Consider the following 26,248-nt stretch of genomic DNA (forward strand, 5'->3'; position numbering starts at 1 on the left):
CTCTATCTATCTATCTATCTATCTATCTATCTCTCTCTCTCTCTCTCTCTCTCTCTCTCTCTCTCCCTCGTACATATATAGATATATGTGTTTGTGGAGGGGGAGTGCGTGTGTGCGTGCGTGTGCGTGTGTGTACGTGTATGTATATCTCTAGATATAACAAATGTGTATCATGACCTTTCTATCAACAATATATACATGTTAAATCCTATAGATAAAAAACAAACACATAGAAGTAGGGACGACAATTTATAGCAAGAACGTTTTGCAGGAATCTTTGCCAAGGGACATTGCCAGTGGTCTAAGCTCGTAAAATCATATTTATCCCATTTCCTCCGATTTGTGTTACTTATGATTAACTAAAAGTAAAGTTTTATTTCTAATTCCATGCTGATGTGGATCCTATATGTGAAAATGGGATAAAGAAGAGTATTATTCATCTTCTTTTAAGTAAAAATCAGTTTCGGATACCGAGGGCAAGAGATGCCAGAATTTCCGGAGAAATAATTACCATACAACTTTGATTAATATAAGACCTTCTCTTTATACTTTTTTAATGCTTTCCTTCAATCTACGGAAATCGTGCTAAATAGTACAACCGAACGAGCGTTATAACATAGACGTAGTACTGTAGATAAAGAATTTTCAAATCTGAGATCCGTGCAAAGGAAGCAGCCTCGAGTGTATATAAAACTTTAGCATTATAGAAAACGCAGTCTACAGCTTCTTCCACTGCTCGGCGAGACCGGAAAGTTCTCTTGGTTACTGTGTATGTAAACGGTGAATATTTAGTGTTGTGTAGGACTGAACAGGAGATAAGTCTCGTGTAATTGGATCGGTGGTGAACACGTTAATTACCGCAGTTTTTTTTATCGCGAACTTTGATTTGTGTGTGTGTGTGTGTGTGTGTGTGTGTGTGTGTGTGTGTGTGTTGTTATTGTTGTTGTTGTTGTTGTTTGTTTGTTTGTTTGTTTGTATCAGCGTATGTCCGTGTTATTTTCATGTTGAAGTGTCCCACTGGTTTAGCCTGTTCGGATTACATGTTGCTACAGGTCTTGCCATATTGGTTCCGAAACGAATCCAGTTTACATACGTTTTCACACCATCGTCTATAACAGTGATGTTCTCTCTCTTCTCTTCTCTTCTCTTCTCTTCTCTTCTCTTCTCTTCTCTTCTCTTCTCTTCTCTTCTCTTCTCTTCTCTTCTCTTCTCTTCTCTCTCTTCTCTCTATCTCCTCTCTCTCTATCTCCTCTCTCTCTCTCCCCTCTCTCTCTCCCCCTCTCTCTCTCTTTCTCTCCCCCTCTCTCTCTTCTCTCCCCTCTTCCCCTCCTCTCTCTTTCTCTCTCTACTCTCTCTCTGCTCTCTCTCTCTCTCTTTCTCTCTCTCTCTCTCTCTCTCTCTCTCTCTCTCTCTCTCTCTCTCTCTCTCTCTCTCTCTCTCTCTCTCTCTCTCTCTCTCTCTCTCTCCTCCTCTCTCCTCACTTCTCTCTCCCCTCTCCTCTCTTCTCTCTCTCCTCTCCTCTCTTCTCTCCTCTCTTCTCTTCTCTCTCTCCTCTCTTCTCTCTCTCCTCTCCTCTCTTCTCTCTCTCCTCTCCTCTCCTCTCTTCTCTCTCTCCTCTCCTCTCCTCTCTTCTCTCTCTCCTCTCAAACTCTCTCTATCTCTCTCTCTCTCTCTCTCTCTCTCTCTCTCTCTCTCTCTCCTCCACTCTCCTCCTCTTGTCTCTCTCTCTCCTCTCGTCTCTCTATCTCCTCCTCTCCTCTCTTCTCTCTCTCTCCTCCTCCTCTTCTCTTCTTCTTCTCTTCTTCTTCTCTTCTCTTCTCTTCTCTTCTCTTCTCTTCTCTTCTCTTCTCTTCTCTTCTCTCTCGCTCTCTCTCTCTCTCTCTCTCTCACTCACTCACTCACTCACTCACTCACTCACTCACTCACTCACTCACTCACTCACTCACTCTCTCTCTCTCTCTCTCTCTCTCTCTCTCTCTCTCTCTCTCTCTCTCTCTCTCAAAATTATAGCTATTCGTGAAGCAGACATTTGAATATCAGTATAAGCGATTCCATACATAGTAATTCAATAAGTAATAGCAATAAGGGTTACGTTGGCGTGCTCTAATATCTCTTCGTTACTTTCACATTTTGGACCTGTTGGGGGCGGCGGAGGAAGGACAGGCGAATTACTGTAGGACTGGAAGCAAGAGGCTTTTCTGGTATGAAAGTACAGGTCACTATAGTCTTAAAGCGTTTTAAGCAGGGGAGCGCTTGGCAAGAATTCTTGCCAAGCGCTGTACCGTTCCCTGCTTAAAACGCTTTCCAAGGCAGGCAGGCCCTCTTCAGTGATGCCAGACATGTGGAAATGTCTGTTTATAAAGTACAAATCACAACAGTCCTTGATGAGCATAGAAACATCAAAATAACACGAAATATACATACTTGGGTTTTAAAAGCAATATTCCCACCAACAATCTCGGAAAGAGATAACTTATGCACAAGTCGAGGGTGGGGTTTATTTCACCTGCGGTTGGTAACACTTTGAGCGCGCAATTCAAAACATCTCGAACGAAAGCTAGCGCCGCATCAAGATGGCAGAGAAGTAAATAAATCTACCCAAACATCTTAACAAAGCGCTATATTTTCTCCTATATTCATATAAAGTGCCTCTAAAACAATGACACACTCTTCCGATTGACAGCCCTTTCATTCTGACGCGTTATCAAAACAAATGAATATCCCTGAATTAAAATGTAGGCCTACCCATTCTATATATCCGATTTTATGAGGTTAAATATAAATCATCGAATATAATATCAACAGAAGAATGTTGCTAGAATTTCTCAGACTTTTTCACTTGAAATATTTTTCATTTCATAAAATAGCTGATATATTCTCGATTTAGAAAGACGAGAAGTTTAACAATATGAGTAAAATTGTTCGTCTTATAATCATTTATTATTCATAAGTAAAACTTTTTATTCCCATAATCTCCATTATCTCCTTTCGTTTTCAGTTAATTTCAATTCTTTTTGAATATGATTTTAAGAAAATTACAGAATCAGATACCGTGAAAAAATTATTTATCTGATAAGATATTAAGCGGAGTTCCTGGCCAACGCCCGCATTCGAAGGATCGTGACCAGTACGGTACGCGACCGACGCCGTTGCCATGGTGACGGTACACCGCTTGACTTAGCAAGCGCAAGTCAAGCCATCTACGGAGGTCGCTTGAGAAAGCAAGCGAAATGCTTGAGTTCGCAAGAAAAACGCTTGAGATATCAGGCAAGAACTTTCCCTGCTTAAAACGCTTAGTTTTCGTTCCTTTTGGCCGTCGGTAGCCCTACGTAGTGCACAACGTCAGCGGTACGGCTGTTGGAGCGAGACTTGTATCGTTCGTGTAGACGTTGGTCCAGGGAGGTAGTCCTACGCCTGGCAGACATGCACAATGTTTACAAACAGAGGATGGACGGAGCATGGAGAATGGAAGGAAATGTTATTCAGCGTGGATTCTGCCATGCGTAATTTTGTAATCACCGAAATGCTAGTGTATTTTGTAAAATATGAAAAGCATGGCATGTAAAACGTGAACAAACACTAGAGGCGTTTTAAGCAGGGAAAGTTCTTGCCTGAAATCTCAAGCGTTTTCTTGCTAACTCAAGCATTTCGCTTGCTTTCTCAAGCGACCTCCGTAGATGGCTAGACTTGCGCTTGCTAAGTTAAGCGGTGTACCGTCACCATGACAACGGCGTCGGTCGCGTACTGTACTGGTCACGATCCTTCGAATGCGGGCGTTGGCCAGGAACTCTGCTCAATATTTTATCATAAAATAATTTTTTCACGGTATCTGATTCTGTGATTTTCTTAAAATCATATTCAAAGAAATTGAAATTAACTGAAAACGAAAGGAGATAATGGAGAATATGGGAATAAAAAGTGTTTTACTTATAAATAATAAATTATTATAAGACGAACAATTTACTTCTTATTGTTAAACTCCTCGTCTCACTAAATCGAGAATATATCTGCTATTCTATGAAATAAAGAATATTTCAAGCAACATTCTTCTGTTGATATTATATTCGATGATTTGTTATATTTAATCTCATAAAATCGGATTTATGGGAATTAGTAGGCCTATATTTTAATTCAGGGATGTTCATTTGTTTTGATAACGTGTCAGAATGAAAGAGCTGCCAATCGGAAGTGTGTGTCATTGTTTTAGAGGTACTTTATATGAATATAGGAGAAAATATTTGTGCTTTGTTAAGACGTTTGGGTAGATTTACTCTGCCATCTTGATGCGGCGCTAGTTTGTCAGTTGATTTGAAATGCGCGCTCAAACTGTTACCAACCGCCAATGTTATCTCTTTCCGAGATTGTTGGTGGGAATACTTGTCTATTGCTTTTAAAACCCGAGTTTGTATAGTCTGTGTTATTTTGACATTTCTATGTTCTCCAATGACTGTTATGATTTGTACTTTATAGAAAGACACTTCCACATGTCTGGCATCACTGAACAGGGCCTGCCTGCCTTGGAAAGCGTTTTAAGCAGGGAACGGTACAGTTCTTGGCCTATTGGCAAGAATTCTTGCTCAAGCGCTCCCCTGTTTAAAACGCTTTAAGGCATGATCCTTGACTCGTAAGCCATGCGGCAGGATTAATAGTGGAAATAGAAATTATTTACAGATTAATGGAAAACTTTAAAATACTAGTACATGAATGGCCTTCATCCGCGAATTTAAAATCAAATTAAACATTAAAGCTTGTGTAAGTCCATGTTTACATTTGGGCGTCACCACAATGCTACAAATGTATTCGCGTATTCTCTTAAGCGTACTAAAATATTACGTATTTTTCACCGAAATGGAAGGCTGTACCAAAGGTCTATATAAGTGCTAATATAGTCCTAGGCTGTTCTTTCCGCAATCAGAAGTTCTGCCTCACACTCTCAGTATAAAGAAGAATACAGGTAATAAAGGAACAGACAGGTATCCTTAACAGGATGATAGTGAACTTGCCCCCCCCCCCCCGAAAAAGCGTAAGTGTCCCTTGCGACTGCCAAAAAATAAATTTACAAATTGAAAAGAGCCCTAACGCCTGCATTGGAATGACTGGCTATACCGTTACTATATAGGTGTGTGTGTATCTGTTTACAAGTTGCTACCAGTGTTCATTCTGACTGTCTCTCTTTGTTCCAGTCTGTCCCCGGCGGCCCTCGGCTGACTCCAGACGCGCCTCCTCGTCTCGTCTCGCCCGAGGAAGGAGGCTGGCTGCTTGCGCCGCTTTCCTCTCTCGCCTTCGTGCTTGCGGACTCGACTGGCTTCGGCTCGGTTGCTCACCTCTTCTCACCTCCATCGGCAGAGGTCTTGTGATTTCCTGAAGGAAGGAATCGCAGCCGGAAGTCACAAAGGCAGAAATCTATTCGGGTGGCGTGGGGAGAGCAAGCGGGAGTCCCCAGTGCCACTCCCTCCGAGAGGACGGATCCTGACGGCGCTCCGCAGGCAGGCGCTCGCTCGCATCCCCGGCCTGAGGCGTCGCAGGAAGGCCTGTTGCTGGAGCCATGGAGGGCGGCCTGCGAGGCTGGGTCGAGAGGAACAGCGTCCCCGTGAGGAGAGAGAGCGGGTTCACGGTCCGCGAGCTGAGGACGAGGACCGTGCTGGACGACCCGACGAACAAGGTGCGGGTCCTGGGCGTGGGCCCCGAGAACGGCGGCGAGGTGAAGAAGGTGCTCCTGCTGGGAGAGACCGGCAACGGCAAGAGCCACCTGTGCAACGCCCTGGTCAACAGGGTGTTCGGCGTCGGGCTGCGCGACGACGTGCGCCTTCAGCTGCGCGACCAGATGGACGAGGCCGGCAAGAGCTCGACGCAGAGCCAGACGGAGTACACGACGGCGTACGTGATCTACCGGCAGGAGGGCATGCCGCGCGGCCACAACTTGATGGTGATCGACACGGCGGGCGTGGGCGACACGGGCGGGCGCCTGCGGGAGGAGAGCAACGAGCGGCAGTTCCGGCGGTGCTTGGCCGAGCACGCCTGGGTCCGGGAGCTGAGCAGCGTCGGGCTGGTGTGGAAGGCCAGCGACCACAGGTACGACCAGAGGAAGAGGGACGTCCTGGGCAGGCTGAAGGGCCTCTTGGGCTACGACGCGAAGCCAATAACTGACGTTCTGGTGACGTTCTCCACCAACGGGTCTCGAGACGCCTTCGACATCATGAGAGAAGCAGGCGTTGGCTTCCACGGGGAGTTCCTCTTCGACAACGGACCTCTGTACAAGGGTTGGCCCCAGGATGCGATGCGGAGGAGGAAGCTGGAGATGGAGTGGGAGATGATGGAGGAGAGCCTGGATGGGTTCCTGGAGGCTGTGAGTGAGAGGAAGGCTGTTGAGCTGACGGCAACAGTGGGGCTGATTCGGTCGCAGTTCGAACTGGAGGACACCAACGCGGAGCTGCAGGCCCTGTGGGAGCAGGAGGACGAGCTGCGGCAGACCATTCGAGAGCACGAAAGGAAGCTGTGCAGACTCGACGGCAAAGAGAACGAGGTGGACTGGGACGAAGTGCGGGCGCTGGACAGCAGCAGGGAAGAGCTCGTGTTGGAGAACGGACAGCACTGCCACTACTGCCCCGAGTGCGACAAGGTGTGTGTCCCTTCGTGCTCGAAGGACCCTGACGGAGAACGAATCACTGAGGTTGTTACAGGTGTGATATCAATTGGGATATTTGGTATTACGCGTGCATTGGGTTTGCCCCAACCCCTCTCTTGCTCAGAATGTGACCATCTTCCCGTTATCCACCACTTCAATCGCACAATCCTAGTCAAACACGCCACCCGGAGCCAGAAGGTAGAGTTGGCCAAGAAATCTCAGTACAAAAGAGTAATGCAACAGAAAGCTGACATTCGAGCCGATATTGGGGCCTACAACGCGCAATTAAAAGAGGTCGAGAAACAACACGCGAGAACTACGACGAAGTTCAAAGAGCTTGAACACCGAATCAGTCATTTGAAATCTGGAAACTGAAACTTGAAACCTTGGGAGATAATTAGTGTATAGTGATTATTTAGTATTGATATATCTAGTAGTTAATATGGAATGAGCCGTAATAGAGCGGTTCATCCATGACGGCGACCCCATAGAGAAATGGGAGAAAGCTGAGAAGAAAAAGTAGCGAATAAGAATTTTATATATTACCTCAAATTCTTGGATTTTGCGGTAAAAGCAACATATACTCTCCCTCGGGCACATAATTCACAAATGACAAACATTATGTCTTCTTAGAACTACTTACTGGAAGAAATGGAAGGTGAACTGGAAAGTATAGCGTATGGAACGTAATGATATTGTGAAATAATCCGTTTTGTAAGCGACATTTTAAAAATAAATCGTATCACTCCAGTTCCATCGCATTACATGAGCTTGGAACCTTATTAAAATGGTAGCTTGTGTTTCTATTTAGCAATGTATGTTATTTGGTCAATGTTCGTCAATATTATTAGACGGGTAGCAAAAATGTTTAGTTCAGAGTTAAGGTTATTTTTTTCATCAGTATTTGCCCAAAATAATGGCAATAAACAAACTATTTTTCCAGATCTGTATAATCTGTGATTTTCAATTAAAATAAGAAAGACTAGAATTTCAAGAGACCTTATTCTTTCCTTTTAATTCTGATGAATATACAGTTTTTGTTTATACATTTCTACTTGTTCATACATCTACACACCGACAGATTTGAATGAGCCCGTATCCCCTCGTTGCAACCGGCGCAAAGATTTTTTCTAAACATTACCAAATTAACTTTTTGCTTAGCGTATATCTTTTCTGTAAGTTTAATAACCTTTTTTAAATTATTCATGGGGGAGGCGCAGCATCAGTCAGGGTTCCTCTCTCTCTCTCACTCCCTCTCTCTCTCTCTCTCTCTCTCTCTCTCTCTCTCTATATATATATATATATATATATATATATATATATATATATATAAACATATATCGCTTCCCCCCCCCCCCTCTCTCTCTCTCTCTCTCTCTCTCTCTCTCTCTCTCTCTCTCTCTCTCTCTCTCTCTCTCTCTCTCTCTCTCTCTCTCTCTCTCTCTCTCTCTCTCTCTCTCTCTCTCTCTCTCTCACTCTTTCCTCTGTCTTCTCTCTCTTCTCTCTCTCTTTCTCTCTTTCTCTCTTTCTCTCCTTGTCTCTTTCTCTCTTTCTCTCTCTCTCTCTCTCTCTCTCTCTCTCTCTCTCTCTCTCTCTCTCTCTCTCTCTCTCTCTCTCTCTCTCTCTCTCTCTCTCTCTCTCTCTCTCTCTCTCTCTCTCTCTCTCTTTCTCTCTCTCTCTCTCTCTCTCTCTCTCTCTCTCTCTCTCTCTCTCTCTCTCTCTCTCTCTCTCTCTCTCTCTCTCTCTCTCTCTCTCTTTCTCTCTCCTTGTTTGGACAATTACATAGTAGTGTAAAATAGTCTGTCAAGTGGAATTGAACACTGAATATATGTGCTACTATACCTTGTGAGCATTTGTTCTCTTCTTCTAATACCGTGTCGTACTTTTAAACTTTTTATCTATGCACTTTGCTTTACTCAGGTTTACTATTCAGTTCTCCATCCCCCTCCCCACCTCACTCCTTCCCCGTTTGCATTGAATGGCCTTGCTGAAGGGAATTATTTTCTCTATTATTTCGTCTCTTGGCGGAATCGCTTGCACTGGCCACGGTCTCCCCGTCTCACTCGTGGGAAGTCCACATTTTTCGGCATTCGCAGACGTGCAGGAGGGAGGGCGTATTTGAAAGTGCGATTTGGGAAGGTCACTGCGAATCCAGCTCCTGAGATGGATTTGGAACCGTCAGTGTAAACATGAATGCTGGAGGAATGAATGGTGACGTGGTCAAGGAAATGGGTGTGAAGGATACAGGGGGGGGGTATCTGATTTTGGTGAATCATGGAAAACAGAGGAGCAAATACAGGGGTGAAGTATAAGCCATGGAGGAATGGAATGGACAGAAAACGGGAGAGGTCGGAGGTGGAGAAAGGGGGAATGGGAGAGGAGGGTATCCATGCGTACGGAGAAAGGAGTAGGTAAACGTGGAGAAGAAGTAAAGATATGGAGCACAGCATCGGAGAGAGAGAAGGGCTCGACGTCGAGAGAGGGACGGCATGCCAGACTCAGTATACAGGCTCTCAACTGGAGAGGAGCGGAAGGCGCCTAGGGCTAAGCGGAGACCGCTGTGGTGGATTGTATCAAGGTGAGCAAGAAGGGAGGTTGAGGCAGAGGAGTAGATATGGCATCCATAATCTAGAGTGGAGAGGATCAAGGTAACATGAAGATGGAGGAGAGTTTTGCGATCTGTTTGTAAGATTCGGAGGCGACGTTGAGCTTTTTCTTTAATGTACAAGATATGGTCTCGCCAGGACAGTTTGGAGTCAAATATAACGCCTAGGAATTTGCTAGAAGAACGGTATTGGAGTGGAGCGTTATATAAGAAGAGTGGGGGTTTGGGGACCGTACGTGAGCGAGAGAAAAGGATGGGGAAAGATTTAGAGGTAGAGAAGCGAAAGCCATGGTTGGTGGCCCAAGAAGTTACTTATGTTATTGCAGACTGAAGGAATTGACAAAGATCTGGTAGGGTTGTGCCAGATGCATAGATGGTTAAGTCATCAACATATAGTGATGCCCGGGCTCCTGGTGGTAGGACTGAGGCTATGTCATTTACAGCAAGAAGGAATAAAGTGGTACTAAGCACACTTCCTTGTGGGACGCCTTCGAATTGAGGAAAGGATGATGACGTGGAAGAGGCAATTTTGACCTGGAAAGTACGTTTAGAAAGGAAGGATTTGATGAAAACGCCCATATTTCCACGTAAACCTAAGGAGGACAATTGTTGGAAGATATGGTATCGCCATGTGGCATCATATGCTTTTTCTAGATCAAAGAATATGGCTAATACGGATTCATGGCGTGCAAATGCCGATGTAATATATGTCTCGAAATGGGCAAGTGGGTCTGTTGTACTTCGGGCACGTCGGAAACCAAATTGGGAAGGTGAGAGGAGATTATGAGATTCAAGATACCACATTAAGCGGAAGTTAACCATTCGTTCTAGTAGTTGCACGAGCAGCTCGTTAGAGTTATGGGGCGGTAATCTTGGGGTAGGGTACCTGATTTATTGGGTTTTAAGAAAGGTAGGATAAGAGCTTCTCGCCAATGAGAAGGAAAAATTCCTGACGTCCATATGGGGTTGAAAATAGTTAAAAGAAAGGATAGAGAGGAAGATGGGAGGTGTCGGAGCATACGATAGTGAATACCATCAGGGCCTTCATGAGTGTTGCGGCACGACTGTAATGCAGCGTTGAGTTCAGAAGAAGAAAAAGGAGCATTATAGGATTCATCAGAGGATAGGGTGAAGGTAATAGGGGTGCGTTCTTTGATGGCTTTAATGGAAGAAAAGTGTGGGAAAAGGTGAGAACCACTACTGACCTGGCTGAAAGAGTTGCCCAGTTCATTAGCTACTTCGACAGGTTCAGATATGAGAGTATCTCGCATATGGAGGACGGGTGCAGGATGGGGGGATGTTTGCCTGATAATTTATGGATCCGTCGCTAAACAGCTGAAATAGATGTAGAAGATGTAAATGATGAAACATAATTTTGCCAGCTATTTGTTTTGCTGTTTCTAATTGTACGGTGAAGATGGGCAGATGCCCTTTTAAAGGAAATGAGGGCTGATAGCTGGTGAGGGGTGCCTCGCTTGTAGCGATAGCCGTTCCAGGCTGCTCGTTTTAAGCGAAGCGCTTTGGTGCAATCAGAATTCCACCATGGAACACATTTAGAGGTATAAGGTCTTGAAGGTCGAGGAATGGCTGTATAGGCAGCTTTTAGGATCGTGGTTGTAAAACAATGTAGCATATCTGAAATGGACGGTAAGGGGGATGGAGGGATAGGTATAGTAGAGAGTGAAGTGAAGGTATGCCAGTCAGCTCTATTAAAGCACCAGCGTGGGGGATTAGGAAGTGGTACATACGAAGAGGAAGCGTTCTAGAGATTGGCCTCGAGAGTTGGTGGTAGAGTCACCCCACAGAGTGTGGCGGCAGTTGAAATCTCCAACTATGAGGAAAGGTGGTTGGAGTTGGGAAATTAGAGTTTCAAAGGCAGCAAAGTCAATGGGATGGGATGGGGAGAAGTAGACTGAAATCACTGTGATCCAGCGGCGAAGAAAGGTGCGAATAGCTGTGCACGGGACAGTAGTTTGTATGGAAGGTATGGCATAAGGTGTTTTATGATGGATAAGTATAGACGAGACATAAAGGGAGTGTGGGGAAGAGATAAAATGGTAATTGGGAATTGGAATAGGAGGGTGTGTGAGGAAAGTCTCTTGGAGGCAGATAATAGATGGATTATAAGAAGCAAGGATATGACGTAGGTCTGGTCTGTGAGACCGGAAACCGCGAATATTCCAGTGTATGAGAGCTATAGCTTATGAGTGATATCGCATACGGTACGTATTGGGGAATCTGGGGGAGAAGGAGCTAGGGGGTGTGAAGGAGGGGTATTAGGAGGTAGGGAATTTGGGGAAGGGCATTGTTGTGACACGAGTGATTTTCGTGTGTATCCGGGAGGGAGTGCAAAAGATAGAGGGGATGGAGGGAGGGAGAATGTGCCTATAGTTGGGGTTGAAGGGGTGGGTTGTGTTGGGAGGGAGTAGATGTGGGGGGTGTATTAGTGGTAGGAGGGTGGATATCGGAAGGATGGATAGTTTGAGTTGAAGGGGATGTGTTGTCTTGGGAGCGATTAGGAAGGTGTAGGGGTGTTGTGAGTAAGAGGGAGATGGATATCAGGAGGATGGATATCGGAGGTGGACGGGATTGAGGGGGTTAGGTTGTGTTGAGAGGGAGTAGGAGGAAGGGGTGTAGGGGGAATATTAGTAGGAGGGGTATGAATATCGGCAACCACTTCAAGTGTGGAAGGAGCATGAGTTATGGGATCTTGTGTCTCAAGCATATAGCTTTGAATGTCATCCATTGTTTCTGCAGTGGAGTTGGTTGGAGAGTTTTGTGAGAAGGTAATTGTTTCTGCAATGGAATTGGTTGGAGAGTTTTGTGGGATAAAGGTTTTCTTATGAGGGGGGAAGAGGAGACTGGTGTCTCAGGAATAATGGTAAAGGTAGGTGGAGGTGATTGTGCTGTAGGAGAAGAAGGGTTAGAACGTTTAGTCTATCTACTGCGGGTAGTGCGGGGAGGGAGAGGGGTTGGTGTTGGGGCTGTAGTTGAGATTGGAGCTGTGTTTGAGATTGGGGTGTCTGGGTTTAGAGTGGCAAAGGAATTGGTCTGAGGGATGTAGAATGTAGAAGTGGAAATGGGGACATCTTGGGGTGGAGGGGGAGGGGCTGAGCGAACGATGTTACTAGAGTTTGGAGTATGAGAGAAACCTTGTCGACGTGCTTCCTGTCTGGCTTCACGTAGAGACCATTTTTGTATCTGAGAGTTGCTACCTCAGACAGCCTCTATAAAATACATTATGGGAGCCGCCGCAGTTAGCACATGTTCGTGTTTGCGCTGAGCAGTTTGATCGATTATGACCAAGTTGGGCACATATGGGCCATCGGTCTGTGAAACGGCAATGTTTGGCAGGATGTCTAAAGCGCCAACAATTTTGACATTGACGGGGAGGGGATTGTTATGGTCGAACAGGGAGGTATTGTCCACCGATGTTGATACGTAAGGGAAGGTCATGTGTACGGAAGGTAATTTTGGCAATGTTGGTCGGATTCTTTCGTTGACCTTTAGGAGGAATGGTGTAGCAATGTACTGATTTCACATCTTGGTCTTTGAGGCATCCTAATGTCTTCTCCACAGTCTGACCAATCTTTGGTATCGACTGGGCAGTTTGCTGGGGAGAGAGACAGTTCCGGTACAGGTATTAAGGGTTGGATGAGATTCTGCAGGAATGGGGTTGCCAGAATGATCAGTTAACTTTGATAGTGCTATAGATTCAGTTTCTGATCTGACTGTTACAAGACGGGAGCGATCGCGTCTGGTATAGAAAGGGACTCTGCCTACTTGGAGGCATTGTTGAAAGAGAAGTGTTGCCTGAGTAAGGAGCTGTAGAAGGGATCACGAAAAATCGGTCCCATTTAGCTGAGCTAAACAGAGTATTTAAGATATCTGTAGGGTTGGTGGTGGTGGATGGTCGGGGACGTGTGGAAGAGGGAGTATTACAGAATGATGGAGAATAAGGCTGCAAGGTAGTAATAAGGGAGGATTGGTTTGTTGAAGGTTGCGGGGGTAGTTAATGAATTTGAGGAAGTTGGGTCGGTAGGAATGTCTTCTGGAGATTGATTCTCTGCTTGGGTGGGTAATGCACTACTAGGCATTGAGGAGTGGGTAGTAGTTTGTGTTCGGAGCCGTGGTCAAAGGAGAGCCTGGGTTGGGGCTATTTGAAAAAGGGGCTAGCCTCATTGCCTCTAATAAAGGGATTATATTTTCATTACTGGTCATGGGGAACCTGGATTATATAAAAGGCATTAACTGGTCCACCTTCATCGCTAGTGAAAGGTAAGGGCTAAATTAGTCGGGAGTACCATGTCCATAGTTCCCGCAGGCCGTTCAGGACTGGCACAAGGTCAGCCTTTCATCCTCTCAGCACGGCTCTCACACCTTAGGAAGTAGATAGTAGAAGGGGATGGAGAAGGGATGGAAACATAAGCTGGAGGGGGAAAAGACCATGCAAAATTAGTTGAGTCGAGGGCTGAGGCCCTAGGCAGGGGAGATCCCTGCATTGGGTCTCAGTCTCCGTCTCCTAAGCCCCCCCACAACAACAACGGGCAAGGGATTGGGGGGGCTTTGCATGTTGTACTACTTCCAAGGTTCTGATTTTGAAAGTTAACATACACTTTCTATCTAAAAGCCTGAGAAAGTGAAAGCAGCATGGATTAAGTCATGGAAATCAAACAAGTCCATAAATCTCCATTTATTTCAGTTTTTTTTTTACATTGTCACACAATACTTATGTGTTGAGGGCTGACTAACATCACCATCGCACAACTGGTTAACCCTCACAGTCTCACAATATTAACTTAAGCTAAAATGCAAAATTAAAAATAAGAAAAAAAAGCTGATTTTCAAAACACTTAAAAAGTTTACAGCAAAAAAGAAATTACTAGTTATTCTTGAGTTGAACTAAATTGTATAATAAAAAAAAATACAAATGGGTATTAAATATTCGCCTAATACCTTGTAATCCATCTTGTATGTTTTTTTTCTTTCTTATTGAAAAAAAAAAAAATCTGTTCACCAACTTTACCCTACACTGGTGCACTGGTACGCTCTTGGTTTTGTGCTCGAACATGTGCTACACTCATCCTAAAAGGTTGGCACTTCATTTGCGAGGAAAACTCAGCATCAAGCAGTGGCAGCATTGAAAAGGGTGTCTGCAGCAACTTTAGGCTTTCTGATGCTGGCTAACGAACAAGCTCTTTGTGCCAACCCTTTGTCTCTCATACACACACTTCCTATGTACAGAGCCAGAATTATAGAAATGTAACTTTTTGTCCCCTTTTCTCTATCACTTAATACTTTTTGGCTAATTTGGATAAGGAGATGGATATTATAAAAAAATAAAAAAATACAAAAACAAATTAAAGAGTAAACATATCCAGAATATAAATCTGCCCATCGCTGGATAAGAAAAGAAAAAAATAAATAGCCTACCGAGATGTAGAAGCTAAAAGTCTGGGGTTACTACTGGACAGAGACCTTGCACTTTTTTCTTTAATTTTTTTGGTGCTTTTTATAAAGAGTGAGGATGGAGTACTGTAAATGGTGTGCTATCTGGGGTTATCAACTGCTATCTCTGCGATGAAAAGGTGAACAAACTACTGGTGTCTTCTGCCTGTGTAACAAAGACATATAAAAGCTGTGTATAAGTACACTATATATATAATATCAGAAATCTAAAACTTCTGACGTTAACATTTTGTTTTCTTCTTAAACATCCCAGAGGTATACTGTACAATATCTGTACTTTACAGAAGCAAAACCCAAGATTTAACTGTAAAACAGCTGCACATAGTAGCGTATGTATTACCAGAGATGTAATATATATCAGCCACACATAAGGTTTATTACAGCTGCTGTAAAATCTTACACACAACAGCAGTATAATTTTTAGAGGTTACTACACCTTCAAAACCGGCCTAATTGTACACCAATACGTTTTTAAGTAACAAAAAGATCACGCACACACCATCACATCTACTCCTCATATTCATCAATGATTGTTGAAGTAAAAAATAAAAACTAATTAAAATCATGAAAATACTACAAACAATAACATTAAAATCTTTGTTCATATTCTTTCAGAAATGGTTGCCATAAAATGGTCTTGAATAACTAACAAGATTCAATACTCCACAAAAAAAAGAGGCAGCTGCTTACTCTACTTGCTCCTTTATCAAATTTTCTTTGATGACCTTCAAGAAAAAAAAAATGCCTAAATACATTCATACCTTACATTTATAATAGGATTAAATGACCTTAACAAATATAAACTTTTTAAAATTCATTCTTCTTCTGCGTGATTGACCTAACAATGTTAAAACTACTTTTCTTTGAATGTGTGAAAATAGAAATGAACAGACATCACTTGATATTAAATATTATCATCTATTATTAGTCTAACATACTGTTAAAGCAAGACACATGAACCGATATGATTGGATTTCCGTGCACAACTGCAGCCCACGGGGAGCAAAGATTTCGGTTCCCATTCATCTCTTTTCCTTTACTTTCCTTCCACTTGTTTGTTTCTCTTTTATTTCCATTCCTTGCCTCTCTTTCATTTTCCTTCAATCGTTTCCCCTCAAGGGAAGTCCTCTTTTTCTCTTTTGAGGGTAGGCTTTGCCTTTTCCTTTTTGGTGAGGCTTAAGGCTAGGGAGTGAGAGGGACAGGTGAGAGCTTAGCAGGAAAAAGGAAGAAGGGGAAGGGTGAGAAGGGGAAGGGGGAGAAGGAGAAGGGGGAGAAGGGGAAGGGGGAGAAAGGGAAGGGGGAGAAGGGGAAGGGGGAGAAGGGGAAGGGGAACTGGGCAGAGAAAGGGAAAAGGAAAAGGAAAAGGGAAACAAGAATGGAAGGAAAAAAAGGATGTTTAGTCACTTGGTCATTTGTCACCCTCAAGGAGCCTGTCACTTTCCCAACACCTTGTGCAAGAGGGGTGGGGTATCTTGTCGCTTCCCTCTTCCCCCTTCCAAGCTTCCCCATCGCTGCATCCTGCCCACAGAATAAACCCTGGTGGCCTGGTTAACATTGTCATTTGAATCATGACAAAAAGGTCTCCTCACCAATGCAGTTTATTGAAAGTTCCCTTTGACATTCCTTAGAGTGAACTGTCCCTAAGAATACTGTCATATCTGCACAGGAGAGCTAGGTTATACACAGGTATATAAGGCTAAGGCTTATTACAATCTCATGAATGACTTGGTATTACAAACTTTACAAAACAATTTTGGTTCACAGTTTTCAACAGCTAAGTGGTTTGGTAGTATATATAATCTCTAACATCAATGAAATACATAAATAACTATATATATCATACAAGATACAAATTCTAAACACTAAATGAGAAACTGCAGCATGAGGAAACAGATGTAAAATTACCATGTCCTTGTGAGTCCCTGCTCTTGTCATTGTTCAAAAGCAAATCATATTTTACACTGGTTCATTACCTGCCTAATAAAGCACCTTCATCACCTTGTTGTATTAAGTTATTTGTGCCTAGAAAGGAACCCCTTTCTTGCATACCCAGGCCTCGAGGAGCAGGCTGAGAATTTTGATGCAATCTTTGAATAATATCTTTGTGCTTTCACTAACGAATGCATTGTTTCCCCAGAGTTTCACGAGTTCCAAAATACGATTATAAAGCCAAATACAAAACTTTCTGCCGGCAATCTTTGATGGTGGTGGTTCTACTTTGGTTTCTGAGATAGAATCTGAGATAGAAAATGGTCCTTTAGCAGCATAAAAATGAAACTTCCAGCCAATTTTTTTTCTTTTCACATCAATATGATCTGCAATTGATTTATCATTTGAATTTCCATAGAATCTCAATAATTACTGAAGTGTCTGAACACAACAGAATGCTGCCACAAAGTTTTTTAGTCTCGGATCACTTTCTTATTGCTTTCTTGTTTGGCAACTGACTGTTCACTGCCCTCCATCTGCCACGGGCCAGCACTCTTAGGGGGGTACATAGGTGGGCGGCTTCCTGTACGTGGGCGGCATGTTGGGGCGTGGATGGCGTGAGGCCCCATTGGTGGCAGTGAAAGGTGGAGGGGGTTGGTATGAGGGCGTGTCATCACCCGTGTCACCTGAGGGGGGACGGCGTCGGTCAGATGTGGGAGGTGTGGAGGATGCTGCTGGTGAAGAGCCACGTTGATACTCAGGGGGTGGCAGTGGGGGCTTCTCATCCTTCATGATGACAGGGCTCTTGGCTGGATCAGGCCGGTCATCCAGCTCTTCGGCAAAGATGATGGGAATGCCTTTGCTCACAAAGGTGCTGTCATCAGCCATGGTCATCTTGCCATAGCGGCGCCTACGATAGAGGCAGCACGCAATAATGGCTGCCAGGAGGAGCATGGCAGCAATGATAACTGCTGGTATAATGAAGTTAAGCAGGTAGTCATTCTCTTCACCCTGAACAGTCTCCCCCTGTGGTGGGTGGTGCACATCCTCTTCCACATGGGTGGGTGTGTCCTCTGCTAGGCATGAGCCACTTGGACGGACTGACCCTCTCTCTACCTTGAAATCTGGTGCAAAGTTCTCAACAAATTCCCGTTTCAGCTCACCATTGTCATTGACCATGATTTTCCTGAGACGCTGGATCTCCTCATTGGGACACGGCTCCGATGGAAGTGATCCATTGTGCCACTTCACCTCCACTGAACCCTGCCGTAGCGATTCTACCACCACATTTTCGGTATCACTATCACCAAACGCATAGGCTATCTGTTCAATCAGTCGTGCCTTCTGGTGGGCATTGCTCATAAATTGCTGGTAGTCCGTGTCGACTGTCATAGAGAACTCCACAGGTGGGATCTTCGTAGTTGACCCACCCTTCACTCGGATGAACAGTGCATCATTCACCTTCTCCCCACCACTGTCCACACATTCCTGGAGAAAGAAATGGCTTTAGAAGGCAAAATACTGGTAAACTTGTAATCATGACTTTTCTTAAGCTTTTCATTAATGTCTCAGCAAAATGAAACTGACTAGTACAAAGTTTTCTCAAGTCCCAATACCATTTATGTCTATAACTTAAGCATGTAGCTCTCAAAAAGAATCCTCACATACATTTCCTTAGCTACCTTCAGTTTCTCACATCTGTTCTCTCTCTTTCTACCTTGCTTCTTCCCTTTTTATATCACCACCAATCACACAAATCTTAAAGGAGGGATCACTTCCTAAATATAGCCCTATTGAGAGTATTCAAACACCAGAAGTCATTTTTTTCTTTTGTTCACCTATGTTTTTTTGTAGAGCAAGATCAAAGGGCAATATTCTGTCCTTTACAACTAGCAAGTGAACTTTAAGAGAATTTTGTCTCATTCCCCTACATATATGTCAGGATCTGACCCAAGGCTCCATCTGCTAGACCTAAATGAATCTTCTCCCTTCACTCTTTAGGTTATGCTTCATCAGCTCTCAACCTTCCGAAACTCAATTTTGTCATAGTTCAGATTCCTGAAGTTCACATATATTAGGAATGATTAAACCTTGCAGCCCAGAAATTGAGAGTCCTTTTATGGTGCTCAATCCTTCCCTCCCTCCCTCCTTCCCTCCCTCCCTCCTTCCCTCCCTCCCTCCTTCCCTCCCTCCCTCCTTCCCTCCCTCCCTCCCTCCCTCCCACCTATGCTGAAAGCAAAGTTAAAACTATGCTTCAAATTCTTGACTCTCCTAGTTTGCATCTTCTGAACCTTCTGTAATCTCTTCCTTCAAGAGAAATGTCTAACCATCTTGTAAGGAACAAAAGGCCTCCAAACTTTGTTTCATTTTTTGACATTTCACATTGCCCACAAGTGCTTTTAAGTGCATAAAGGCAATGCTATCAGTTTTCAGAACTAGAGAAAGGCAATTGTAACCATTTTCAAAATTAGATAAAGACAATGTTATCCATATTCAGAACTAGCTACATGTAATTTTACCCACATTGAGACATTCATCCCATAAACTCTCACAGGAAACCCATTTCCCTCAATAAACATGAAAGGCAAACATCTCTTCCTTACAAGAATATACTCTGCTTTCCCTGTATCCCCTTCCAAAGGAAGACCAAAGAACTCCTGGTTGGCCTCGTCAAACTGGAGCCAAGAGTCGAGTGGAGGTGGAGAGAGGTTGGAGGTCAGAAGACGCAGGTTCAGATGACGAGAGTCTCCATCCTCCAAGTCATAGCAGGTGTCCTAAGGAGATAGATCATTTGTATTGTTGTTTTTTTTCTTCTTCTTCTTTTTTCTTTTAATTAATAATAAATCTATTAGGTAGCAAATTTCATTTTGGCAAGGTATGTGACAGTATTTAAAACAAAATATGATATGGTGTAGTGCAGTAATTGCTTTAAGAATAAGCAACAAAATGCATAATTATAAAATCAGTCAAAGGACTTACCGTAGGAACCTGGTAACGGAATAACATGCCAAGTGTGGCATTGAGGAAATCAATGTGGTTGCGGATGATGGGCTGGCTGTTGCTGAAGGTTTCACCACCTCTGCTGGTATCCTCTGAAAATGGGGAATGTTCAACATATAACAACCAAAGAGAACATATGTGGTAACAAATATGTTCACAATTTTGTCTATGAACGGAAAACATCCCACACTCCCATTTTTTGTCAATTCTGGTACAGCAGCATGTGTGTTACATCTATTTTCCAGCATCAATGGGTTAAAACTTGTCACAACATTCACAATTCCAATATATACAATTGTTGGAAAACCTAACTCGAAGAGCTTTCCAAGCAATTTTACCTGGTCCAGGAGGATGTGGCATGCCTGGTTTCAGGGCAGAATCCTCCTCACAGGATCCCATAAAGTGCGGGTGGATCCGCTTCAAGTGGAACTCAGGCTGGAATGCCTCCTTCACCTCTCGTGTGAGGTCGTGTTCATTGCCTTCCACCAGCACCTTAGGAGAGAGAGTGAGTCATTTATCAAGTCAACTTAGAAGAGGCAAGGAGGCAGTATGGTATGATAAAAATAAGAAAAAAAAGACTAAAAAAAATGGAAGGTATTCTTCTCCTACATTATCAGTATTATAAGAACTCCAATCTCAAAATTAATCAAGATAAAAACATTTCATTAAGTGTCATACCCTGACTTTACAGATGGGAACACACTTTCCAAACATCCCCACAAGAATGGAATAACAAAAGCAATGCCCTGTGAAACTAAGCAACAATGACACACCTTCTGCACTGCCAGCAGCTGAGCCTCGGGGCACACTGGTGACCGTGAGTTGGTCAGCGTTGTGTTCGTCCATGTCAATTTGGTGGGGTTCTCAGAAATGGACCTGACATTAATGTTGTCAGTGTCTGGATCACCATAAATCTGAGCAATTTTCTCAACCACTTTTATCTGGGGGGGAAAAAAAAGGTTTCATTAGTACAACATTAAACACAGCACTTATAATACTTCAAATATCACCATTAAGGCGACCATCCCTGAAGGTGGGGGAGGGCAGAATGAGGTGTAGGGGGGGAGGGTGCACATGTCCACTGCAAAAAAACTTTCTTCTTTTTTTTTTTTTCATGTGTCTGCACGATTGATCCCTCATCCCAGAGGATTATGAATTATATAAAAAAAAATTCTGAATGATCATCAATGAATTCTTACGACATCTACATTGACTTTTTGGAATATTCAATTCAGTTTCCTCAAAAAAATAATAATAATAATAATAAATAAATAAATAAATAAATAAACAATTAAATAAAATAAATCATTTTTAACCTTTTTTTTTTTTTTAAAGCTTCGCATAAAAAAAGGGAAGTGAATTTTAAAATTCATGTCCATAGTTGTCAGCTCCTGGGAGGATACTATTTCCAAGCTCAGGGTCTTATTCCTGCCCACAGTGCCCCTGCCTACAGTAACCATGTCACCTTTTTCCTTGTACCGAGTTATTTACTCCATAGAGGATATGGAGTCTGTGCAAGGAAAAGTCTATCAACATCTGGATAAAGCATATCAAAAGACAAATATGGACACTGGAAAATGGCTAAAATATTCATGTAAAATAACTTTACAAAGGGGACGCACAGTGCCTTGTTACTGTACATGAGTGCTTGCTGTAAATGAATACATGCGCTGACCTACACGCTGCACACCCAGAACCCAGCAGCCACTTACGTAAGCCTAATAATGCCCGTACTTTTGTCCATATAATTGCCATGACACAACCAGATTCAAGGGTTTAATATGAAAATATAAAAAAATCATAACAAAATGCAACTTATTATCATTGTAAATATTTTTACCCAGAGAATGAAACGGGGTTCTTGCAGGTAAAAGCTGATGAAATTTAAGACCTTTTTAAGACTTTTTAAGACCTTTTTAACACTTTTTAGGATCTTATTTACAATTTTTAAGACCATTTAAACCATTTCTAAAATCTTTTTAACACTTTTTAAGACACATACCAATTGCTTTTTAAGACCTAACAATTTGTCATTGAAAATACACTCCCCTGTAATGTGTAAGCCTACCTGTCACATCAATACTGATATGACTTTTTAACAGCCTATTGGATAGATTTTGGGCCAGTTTTGTCTCTCAGACAGATTCTCCGTTTATTTTGAACTACATATCCCCATCAGTAAATAGTAACATCCATCAGCAAAGGTCAAGGTTTCATATTGTTGACACATTTCTGATCAAGCCCTGTAGGTATCCACAAGTGAGTGAATTGCAACAGCGTCAGCTGTACAACATGCAAATTTAATTATCTTAAGATCTACGGCAGAAAAAGCTCTTGTTTTTTTAATATCTTAAAGCCTTAAATCAAAAAAGATAATTTAAGACTTAAAAGATTCGCAGGAACCCTGTGATATGATGTTTGTGCAAGGAAAATAATCTACTACCATCTTGATGCAGCATATCAAATGACAAATATAGATTTTGGGAAATGGAAGAAAAAAGCTGAGAGTTGCCACTCAAGTCAGCCTAATGCTCTAATTTTGGGCCACATATGGGCAGCAATGCATCCAAATCCAAAGGATTAGTATCAATATTAATATCACTATCACCAATATCAGAAATATTAACATCATCAATGTCAATAACATTAATTACCTTTATAATAATAATTATATACTAATATCAATATTAAGGTTTTTTATAATAATATTAGCATCACTATCAATATCAACATCACATTCAAAATCAAAATTAAAGATACCAACACCAATATTAATGTTAATATCAACACTAATGCTAATATCAATATAAATACTAATATTAATGTTAATAACTATAATAATATCAATAACAATATCTGTAATGTCCACTGCAGTTTTATTTTGTGAACTGCGTCTCCACTAGATTTAATTGGGAAACCAATGCGACCACGTGATTTAACTTTAAGTCTTTGGGATTCTCTTCTTTTTCTACTGCTATTATAACAATACTGTTGGTGCTGTATCAATCTTATTAACATTACTACTAAAGTAGAATATCATATTTCTAAAGTGCAAAGAAGTGAGATGCATATGACTAATCAACCCGTTGGTGACTAAGTACTTGTGAAGCCAATTATTTGTACATACATTAACTAAACATACCATAGGCGACATGGCATGTACCAATGATACTCATAACCGTCACAACTAATATAAAAAACAATACTCTCCCTCACAAGGATTGTACTCACCTTCCAGTCAAGGGAGTAAACAAAGTCATACTCGTATTTCTTCTCCACTCGGAAGGTGGCGGTGAAACGGTGGTTGAAATTACGCGCCTCCTTCGATTGTTGGACATGGATCATAATAGAGTCTGTGATGGTCTTGCCCTCGGAGTCCATGGCTTCCAACAAGAAGGTGTACCTACCAATCTTATCCTCTAATGGCCTGGAAAGAACACACACTTTTAAGGGATCACAGCCCAAGAGCTGACAGAAGGATATTTACAAGTGATTGCAATAGAATGTGACATACATGCTTGGAAAGAGGAAAGGTGTGAGAGAGGGGAGGGAGGAACCAATGAATTAAGGGGAAAAGCAAAATGGAAAGATGGAATGTGTGAGTGTGAGTATGTGAGTGTGTGAGTATGTGAGTATGTGAGTGTGTGAGTGTGTGAGTGTGTGAGTGTGTGAGTGTGTGAGTGTGTGAGCGTGTGTGAGCGTGTGTGAGCGTGTGTGAGCGTGTGTGAGCGTGTGTGAGCGTGTGTGAGCGTGTGTGAGCGTGTGTGTGTGTGTGTGTGAGTGTGAGAGTGTGAGTGTGAGTGTGAGTGTGAGTGTGAGTGTGAGTGTGAGTGTGAGTGTGAGTGTGAGTGTGTGAGTGTGAGTGTGAGTGTGAGTGTGTAAACAATCAGGGGCTGACTTTATACCAACTGCTCCAAAATCTGAAATAATATGCAAATGGAAAAAAAAAGTTACTTCACTCACAGTGCATAGATTTCTTGTCTGGATGGATTGAACTGGATCCATGAGTTGCGCCCAATAGCCTGGCCATCTGAGGTCCTGAACAAGAGGCGAAGATCCCTTGTGGTTCCATCCTCAATGTCCTCAAAGGTGTCAGCTGGAATCTGCAGTCTATACACATGGCCAGCGATCTGTGAGGAAAAAGAAAAGGAATGTTTTTTCATGAAGGCTCCCTAAGGCTCCCTCAACCTCAAGTGATTCCCTTACTATAAAAAATGCTTTAGAAAGGCTAATTCAACTTCTAGCTAAAAAAAAATCATCTTTCAAATTCAATAGACATAGGTAAAAAAAAATCCTCACTCACCCAAGCCAGTTTCTGGATCCTGTTCTTGATGAGAGGTGGGAAGTTTTTGACACCAATCTCTGTGGTGACAGCCACAGTCGGAACACTTGATGGCTCTATGGTACGGGTTGGGGCAATCACAGGCTTCTTGGTCATGGTAGCTGTGGCACTCAGGGGCGTCGTCGAGTCTACCTACAATGGTGCAATAAGTGGGTTAGGGTCTTCACTGGGAAGGGACATCCTGTTAAGTGCAATTCTTTGGAGTCCATCCATAAAAAATTCTTAAATTCTAGAGACCTGAGAATACTTCAACAGAACTATAGAGCAAAGAGGCATGAAAAGCATGACCAAACAAGTTGCAAAGACTTCATGTAAATCTAGCACACAACTTTTCTTCCAAATTCCCTACCAATTTAAATTACAATGTTAATGTTAATGAAGAGGAGCCTTAAAAACAATAGAAAAACAGATGTAGGCAAGCCATATCTGCTCAAAACAAAAAAGGTCTTCATTAATCACTTACAAGCAAGAAATTACGATCTTGAAAGACGACTTACTGTGTGTGCAGGTCTTGTAACAATGGATCCTTCAAGATCTGGGTACTCTGTGGGGTAGGCAGACTCATACGTGACAGTTGGGCTTGCCTCCAGTACTCGAGTTGGCTTAACGGGCACCTACAAGGAGATCAAAACTCACTAATAACAGTTCAATATAATGAAAGTTACATCACCTGCTGCTCCCTTTTCTTCCAATAACTATATTTCTGCAAGGAAAATAAAAAATAAATACATAAAATCTCACCAAGAAACATTATTCATTCAAGTCCTGCAAGAGCTAAGAAAAACTTACAAAGACGGGAGTGGAGATGGGCACAGGACGAAGTACAGGTGAGACGGAAATGGGCACTTCAGCAGGAACTCCAGGGTAGTAGGTGGCTGGGGTGTCTGTAAACACTGGGGTGGCCAAGGAGGGGATAACACGAGTCTCTGGCTCATCATATATAGAGTAGCTATATCCATCATCTTCCTCTTCATAGTTATAGTAGTCATAGTCATAGTAGTTATAATCATAGTCACCAGAGTTTTCGATCTGGCGACGCACTCTATTAAAGGACGGATGTACCTGTGAATAACCAATTAGGAAAACTAATTAACAAATGACCAATCTCGATTACCAACTACCCCCCAACTTTATTAGAAAACACTAATTTGACAGTATGACATGAAAATAGTAAACCTGCAGTCTACATAACACATATCCAACAGGTGATTTACCTGTGTCACGGACCAGCCGTGGACTGGTACGCTGAGGAAATTTTGCAGTGTGCCATCCCTGGCTGCAGCCTCCACATGGTTCACTTGCTCCTTCTTAGCCACATTGCCGCCACAGCCCACTATCCATTGCAGCTGAGCTAGTGAGTCTGTGTGGAGCCTGGTATTCCTTAGGCTGGCATTACCAGGGCCTGCCATGATGGCATCATTTTCCGCCAGGGGGTCAAAGTCGTGGGGGGCCGGCACCAACCACATCTGTTGGGAGATATGTATTCTTAAGACGGCTGGATAAACTCTTGCTCCAACAGGAAATATGAGAAACAGAAGGAATATCAACATTCAAAGGATAAAATATACTGAATCAAAGAAGATCAAAAGTCTTTACCACCATAACCAATAAACACAAAAGCAGATGCATCAGCCTACCACTCACTTGTTTGACACCAAAGTACTTCACTGCAGTACGGAGAAGTTTCACTCGCCCCTTAGCCTCTAGGGTGGGCAGGTGAGTTTCTATCATTACCGACATAACTGTTAAATCTTCCTTGGGTCGGCAGTCAAACTGATCAGCCAGAATGGAACCTGAAAAAAGGAAATCATCAATTAATTAAACTAAAGACAACCGAAGCTGAAGTGATCGCTAGAATGCAAGTGGATCCTTTCACGTATTCAGAGGTGGGGAAGGTAGGAGGACGGGTGGCAAGGAAGAAGGGAGGGGGGATAGGAGATAGGAGATAGAGAGTAAAACCAACAAGGATAGTGAGGAGGGTGAGAGCATGACAGGAATGTTAGGAGGAGCAAGACAGGATCATTAGGAGCATGAGGAGTGTGAGGACTGGGAGGAGGAGCATGTGGACAGTGAAGAGTGTGAGGACAGTGAGGAGGAGCATGTGGACAGTGAAGAGTGTGAGGACAGTGAGGAGGAGCATGTGGACAGTGAAGAGTGTGAGGACAGTGAGGAGGAGCATGTGGACAGTGAAGAGAGTGAGGACAGTGAGGAGGAGCATGTGGACAGTGAAGAGAGTGAGGACAGTGAGGAGGAGCATGTGGACAGTGAAGAGTGTGAG

General features: G+C 42.9%; 2 protein-coding genes across 4 annotated transcripts in view; one reads left to right on the top strand and one right to left on the bottom strand.

Annotated features, from left to right (window-relative positions):
* Nucleotides 1-687: 687 nt before the first annotated feature.
* On the top strand, nucleotides 688-7,605 carry LOC113813047 (uncharacterized). Of its 3 annotated transcripts, none has more exons than XM_070115355.1 (2): nucleotides 688-769; nucleotides 5,184-7,605. In XM_070115355.1, the coding sequence occupies exon 2, from the start codon at nucleotides 5,546-5,548 to the stop codon at nucleotides 6,998-7,000; it is 1,455 nt and encodes a 484-aa protein (XP_069971456.1). In that variant the 5' UTR covers nucleotides 688-769; nucleotides 5,184-5,545; the 3' UTR covers nucleotides 7,001-7,605. The 3 variants fall into 3 exon arrangements, with proteins under 3 accessions (XP_069971456.1, XP_069971458.1, XP_069971457.1); XM_070115357.1 differs by having other exon boundaries at nucleotides 759-780; XM_070115356.1 differs by lacking the exon at nucleotides 688-769 and adding an exon at nucleotides 2,122-2,201.
* Nucleotides 7,606-13,911: 6,306 nt separating this feature from the next.
* Nucleotides 13,912-26,248, bottom strand: part of Dg (Dystroglycan) — a 51,830-nt gene continuing 39,493 nt past the window's right edge. The window contains exons 4-15 of the mRNA XM_070115359.1: nucleotides 25,615-25,763; nucleotides 25,185-25,436; nucleotides 24,760-25,032; nucleotides 24,468-24,584; nucleotides 23,932-24,102; nucleotides 23,592-23,758; nucleotides 22,860-23,055; nucleotides 20,402-20,569; nucleotides 19,967-20,120; nucleotides 19,608-19,720; nucleotides 19,232-19,402; nucleotides 13,912-18,116 (exon numbers count right to left, since the gene is read on the bottom strand). Of these exons, the coding sequence (XP_069971460.1) occupies nucleotides 17,184-18,116; nucleotides 19,232-19,402; nucleotides 19,608-19,720; nucleotides 19,967-20,120; nucleotides 20,402-20,569; nucleotides 22,860-23,055; nucleotides 23,592-23,758; nucleotides 23,932-24,102; nucleotides 24,468-24,584; nucleotides 24,760-25,032; nucleotides 25,185-25,436; nucleotides 25,615-25,763 (2,864 nt within the window). The 3' untranslated portion in view covers nucleotides 13,912-17,183. The remainder of the gene's footprint in view (nucleotides 18,117-19,231; nucleotides 19,403-19,607; nucleotides 19,721-19,966; nucleotides 20,121-20,401; nucleotides 20,570-22,859; nucleotides 23,056-23,591; nucleotides 23,759-23,931; nucleotides 24,103-24,467; nucleotides 24,585-24,759; nucleotides 25,033-25,184; nucleotides 25,437-25,614; nucleotides 25,764-26,248) is intronic.

This window comes from Penaeus vannamei, chromosome 37 (genome assembly GCF_042767895.1).
Source record: "Penaeus vannamei isolate JL-2024 chromosome 37, ASM4276789v1, whole genome shotgun sequence".
Taxonomy (NCBI): Eukaryota; Metazoa; Arthropoda; class Malacostraca; order Decapoda; family Penaeidae; genus Penaeus; species Penaeus vannamei.

Excerpts from the sequence above, each read along its gene's own strand:
- LOC113813047 (XM_070115355.1), top strand. The coding sequence starts at position 5,546 with ATGGAGGGCGGCCTGCGAGGCTGGGTCGAGAGGAACAGCGTCCCCGTG.